The 6,000-nt window shown below is 40.9% G+C and overlaps 1 protein-coding gene across 1 annotated transcript in view; it reads left to right on the top strand.

The window, feature by feature from the left end:
• The first annotated feature begins 1,107 nt into the window (after positions 1–1,107).
• Positions 1,108–6,000, top strand: part of SLC13A2 (solute carrier family 13 member 2) — a 121,613-nt gene continuing 116,720 nt past the window's right edge. The window contains exon 1 of the mRNA XM_088477810.1: positions 1,108–1,209. Coding sequence (XP_088333936.1) covers positions 1,108–1,209 — 102 coding nt within the window. The remainder of the gene's footprint in view (positions 1,210–6,000) is intronic.

Below are 6,000 nucleotides of genomic sequence, written 5' to 3'. Positions count from 1 at the left end.
ACCCCGCACCGCCTCTTAATTCCCTTTGCTTGTCAATCAGTCAGAGGCATAGAAGGGGCTGCATGCGATCACATTCGCAGAATGGGTGCAGTGCACACGCAGATTCCCAATAATCTGTAATCTGCATTCAGCATTGCACATACTGTATGTGCAATACTGAATCAGCCCTACTGTATATCCTTTTTTTGGATATACATTTACATTGGAAGCAGTAATTTTGTTGACAAGCAAAATGTTGACAGTGGAGATGTCGAGGGGAGAATGCTGGTGGCATTATTTGTAATGTTATTTAAAGCATTTTAACCGTGTCGGCATTATAACTACACACATGGTGTTTTAACATCAAGTTTAAAGTTATAATACTGACATGATTAAAATGCTTTAAAAACATTAAAGCTGTGTTGGCATAATGCTGCCGGCATTCTCCCCTCAACATATTCACTGTTGACATATTGCTTGCCGACCAAACATATGTATTCCCATTTACATTAATAGTCATGTTTTTAAAGTATCCATACATTTATAATTGCGCAATTAGTAACGCTACTGATGCTGTCATCTGAATAATAATATTTACCAACATTAACAACTTTGTTGACAGTGAAACGCACTCTTTACCAGATTGCACAACTCTATAGGCTGCAATTAGGTGTTATCTACATGACAACTTGCAGACAGTTAAATTATTGTAATATCTAATCTTGTGAGTGAATATATATTTTCTCATAAACAAGTACATTTAAAAGTGCATGTATCATGGTAAAGCAAATACAAAATAAAGACACTTTTTTTCTGTTTCTAGGTTTAGAGCCACTTTAATAATACATTTGTAGAACAATAATTGGGGATCAAGTGATAGAGGTGATAGAAAAATGAATGTAAAAGCTAGAAGCTATTGAGAATGGTTTATGGTTGAGAAACAGTTAACTTCCACACAGGGTTACCTTGGATTATCATTTTGTCTTACTTATGTAACCTCCTTCCTTACTGGCAGGTGTACTGGGAAGAACATGATAAACACCCACAATTACCTAAGAGTTCTTCAGCACTTATATAGAGGCATGGCAGCGAGTTGTCTTTCCTCTACTACAGGTATTTGCTGACAATATGGTATCTGCCTGGAAATGGCTGCGGGCAAACAGAAATTATTTTATCATCTTTCTAGTCCCGCTCCTCTTCCTCCCACTGCCTTTGGTTGTGCCAGCAACAGTAAGTAGTACGGTACTTTTCTTCATGGAATAAATGTAATTACTAAGTGAATGTGTGGTAAAACAAGTGCCGGATAAAAAATCCCAGCTAACCTGTTCTCAATAAGTTCTGAATAAATGTAGTATATTGTTTTCTTAACTCCAGCTATATGCATTGCAAATAAGTGTGGTATTTCGCAACATACAGAGAAACGTAATGCAGAATTACAGAAAATTAGAGGTTTACAGAAACACAGTATACAATTTTGTCTTACTGAATAATATTGATTTCAGATGCCAGATATGTAACTGGTTTATGACAAGATTCTGTATAGTGAACGGCGCTTGGGCTTTACATCGATGTGTGCTTATATAGATAAATACACTTATCTCACAAGGTGTATTCATAAGAATAGACCAAAGTTTAATCCACTGATTAAAAAAATTATATTTACATAAAACATACATTAAAAATCATTCAAAAATCATAATTAAAATGTGCAAATATGCATGAGGGATTTCATCATAGGCAAGATAATAAGGCGAGATTATTTAGTCCATGTTTTTCTCACCATATAAGGGTGTTGCAGTGGGCTCGCTTATGTAAAGCAGTGAGGTCCCGGGCCTTCCAGCTCGGCACCACCGCAAAAAGTTTTAGACCAAATGGCAAATCCTCCTGCAACTTGTCCTCTGTGATCCCAGCATCAGGATGTCCGTGCAACGCGTTTCGGTAGTTAAACCTTCTTCAGGAACGTTCCTGAAGAAGGTTTAACTACCAAAACGCATTATATGGTGAGAAAAACATGGACTAAACAATCTCCCCTTATTATCTTGCCTTTGATGAAATCCCTCATGCATATTTGCATATTCTTATTATGATTTTTGAATGTATGTTTTATGTATATATATATATATATATATATTTTTTTTTTTTAATCAGTGATTTAAACTTTGGTCTATTCTTATGAATACACCTTGTGAGATAAGTGTATTTATCTATATAACCACACATCCATGTAAAGCCTAAATGCCTTTCACTATACAGTATCTTGTCATAAACCAGTTACATATCTGGCATTTATTTATATAAGCACACATCCATGTAAAGCCTAAGCGCCGTTCCTTCTAGAGAATCTTGTCACATGCCATCGTATTGGGGGGAGCTGGTGTTTACCCCCTTTTGTATATGTGAGGCAGCTGGTCATTACATTTTTATTGTGCAGCCAGGTGTTATATTGATTTTTTTTTTTTATTGTTATGTAACTGGTTTATCAATATTTTAGTTTTTGTTTTGGTTCTGAAAATCATACATTTAACAAAGCTGGATGATTTGGGTTGCGATACTTTTTTCAACACCTAGACACCTAAATCCACCTGTGGTTTCCAAATGATTTTTAGGGGAGTTTACTGATAAAAGGGAGCCATTGTCTTCTATATTGTCAACACATGCTGGCACACATACGTATGTACAGTAATCCCATGTTATTGTTATGCATATATAAAGATAGGAATCTGTCACCAAGCAGAGAGAATCTGAAAGACAGAAAAAATTTTACTGACCAATTAAAGAGACAATGAATATTTAGCAACAAAAGTAAGAATATATCTGATGGTCCCCAATCCTAAACATATACAGAAGATGGACACAAAGGAGCAGACTAGCCATTTTGGCACTTCCCCCTCCACTAGGTCATGGACTAGTTCTTCCCCCATCTCTCCGGGACATATATTACTCATCTGGTCGCATCACTGGGTAAGCATATCATTTAGTGTGTACCCAACTTTAATTCTTAGGGGTCCCATACTAGTAGCCGTATACAGTAGTTTGCGAGAGTAGTAGCTGATTAAGGGGGAGATGTATCAAACCTTGGAGAGAGATAAAGTACCAACCAATCATTTTCTAACTGTCATTTTATAGGCTGTTTTTTAAAAATGACAGAAGCTGATTGGTTGGTATTATATTTCTCCCCCAAAGCTCTATAGGTTGGTGATATTGAGCAAAATGACTCCTTTCCCTTTCAGAGACATAGAACTGGTTTGTTCAAAATCATGCTCAACACCAACTATTATTTAAACACAATGTGTCAAATTGCTACCTGTTAACCTTAGCAGTAATGTTTCCTGCCGGGATGTAGTCAGGATACCGGCGGGCGATATCCCGCCCTACAATATCCCATCACTGACATCCCGAGATGGGACTAAAGATAGGCATCGAAAATCTGCCTACAGTATCATTAGCCCCCTACAAAATCCCGACACCCGGCATACCGAACGAAGGTAATCCGGGTGTCCCCGCGGTGGGGGGGGTCAGGTTTAAGGACCCCCGGGGGGACTTAAGGTGAGGCAACCCCCGGGAGGGTTAGAGTAGGGAAAGGGGGAGTTAGTGTTAGGCACCACTAGGGGGAGGGTTAGGGTTAGGCACCCCCCTGGGAGAGTTAGGTGTAGGGTACGGGGAGGGGGGAGTTAGGTTTAGGCATTAACGGGGGGGAGGTTAGGGTTAGGCACCACTAAGGGAGGGTTAGGGTTATGATACCTAGAAAATAAAGAGGGCAATGGCCTGATAAGACCTGCACTGTGGTTGATTCTAAGCAAACTGTAACTTTATTCCCTGGGTGTAAAAACACCCTTTTGCTCACCCTTTTTACCAAAGGTTTCTTGCAAACATGTCACCATATGGTTATTTGGATTGTTACATTGAGTTTGGGGTGGTATATCATGGGTATTAAACTTTGTGATATACCCAGGGCAGTAGAGAGCAGGACTGGACCTGGGTACTGAAGGGGACGTGGCTTAGTCATGGTGGAATGGTCACACCCCCTTAAAAATAGTGAATAATATTATCAGCACGGGTACAGGGTGTTACTTTGCACACCTCAGCAAGGGGAAGATCCAGTATGGGGAGGTGATCAGTGTGGTCGCTCCCCCCTGACTGAGACTGCCGGGCCCTACCAACAATCCCTGGCCCAGTACCTGCCCCTCCCCCACACAAAGGCCCTGGGTAAACATGTGCTTTTCTACTAACCAAGAGATATATAGGTATTTTGTGGCCATTGGTACTGTATAATGTTGAGCGTGCATATTCGCCAGTACCAGCTTCGAATGTACAATGGGTGCAAGATGGGCAGTGCACAAAGGCCTCTGGTTCCAGGGGGGCCCTGCACCCATGTATCTTTAATAGTTACCTGTCCATATTCCTGCAACGGCAGTAACAGTATTGCAGAAATCACTGGGAAGATGTCATGGCGTCCATTTTCCAAGCGATCTGCGCATGTGCAGTAGACTCTGGCATGGTGCCAGCTTCTACATTACTTGTGCCATCAGCTAGAGAGGCGGGGGCCTGGGTGGAGACTGCACATGAGCCCCATCCTCATTTAATAAGATTTCATTTTTTTTTGTAAGATCTATGCAACAACATAAAGGGGTGGAGAGGGAGTATTTGTAGGGTAATTGTTGCTGAGCGAAGGTGCACACCGCCAACTTTGAGTCAACACAAGAAGCTGAGTTTTGTACCAATTCAGAACTAGAGGTACATTAATCAGGTCTTTTCTTTATGCTTTCAATGGGATGCACTTTATGCTTAGGCTAAGAGCTGGACTTGTACTCAAAAAGCAATGTAACAGAAAGCTTTACATTCTTTTGTGCAATAATATTACAAATAATCCAGATTTCCCCACTGTCATTAACTTAGGCTATAAATAATGCTTGTTTTGTTGCTAATTGTAAAGTACAACACATGCTAGTGCTATATAAATAAATGTTAACAACAATGCTAAACTGGGAAGTGTTTTAGGAAAAAAAAAGATTAGTAAAAGTGGGATAGTCCTAAAGGGGAACGAAGCTGGGCTTTGATATGGCCTTTACACTTTTGCTTAGTTAGCCTCTTCAGATATTTTAACATATCCACCCTCCTCGGTACATTTTTATTTTGTGAAGGTGTCAACCAAGCATTATGTTGAGTTGACCATCTAGATGTGTCAGTACAAATCCAAGTCATTTAGTAGTGCACTCCATAAACTACCTCCCAAATAAGAGTGTGCTTAAGATTATTATTATTAAGTATTAAATAGTGTTTTCTATGAGTGCTGTTCACAGAAGTGAGTGCGAAGGTATTGCAATAACATTATATGCTGTGTTGACTGAGATTTCATGTATTTGGCACAAGATTATGAAATTGGGTCTTATAAACTCCTACACCTGCATTTTGCTTATTTAAAGCGCGCTGGGCCTGATTCTGCAATGATCGTAATTGCAAAGCTGCACGCAGGCTATAGATATATGATGTATGCACGCAGGCAGCTTTGCAATTGCGATCCTTGCAGATATGGTAATGCAGCATAAGGCATCACGTCTCCTCCGGTACATTATTTATTCGAGCTGCGTTGTCCAACCAGCATCGGATAATCTGAGTAACATCGGCCGGCTGCGGTGACCCATGGTGTCTGGCAGCCGGCCGCTGCAGTTTAGAGGAAGAGGCTGGAGATCCTGGCCTCTTCCCTCTCCCGCAACGGCGGCGACACGCCTCTGTTTCGGGAAACGTAGAGCATTGCCGCCACCCCCTCCCCACAAACAGCAGCTGACTGTCAATCACTGACAGTCTGCTGCCAGCCTGTGAGCGAGTTAGCAGGACTCATTCTGCACACTCGCAGAATGGGTCCTGCATCTGCGCAGATTAACAAATATCGGGAATCTGCGTTCGGCGCTGCTGAATCAGGCCCACTGTTCTCAGCACTCCTGGTCTGAGTGAGGCATTAGTACACCTTTTCCCATGGTTACACTATTGCTGTATTGTCCTGACGCTCTTTTTTCTTTGACT

This window comes from Taudactylus pleione, unplaced genomic scaffold (genome assembly GCF_031769625.1).
Source record: "Taudactylus pleione unplaced genomic scaffold, aTauple2 ptg000203l, whole genome shotgun sequence".
NCBI classification, from domain to species: domain Eukaryota; kingdom Metazoa; phylum Chordata; class Amphibia; order Anura; family Myobatrachidae; genus Taudactylus; species Taudactylus pleione.
Note: the sequence above shows the minus strand (reverse complement) of the source record. Positions and strands in the feature narration are given on the sequence as shown.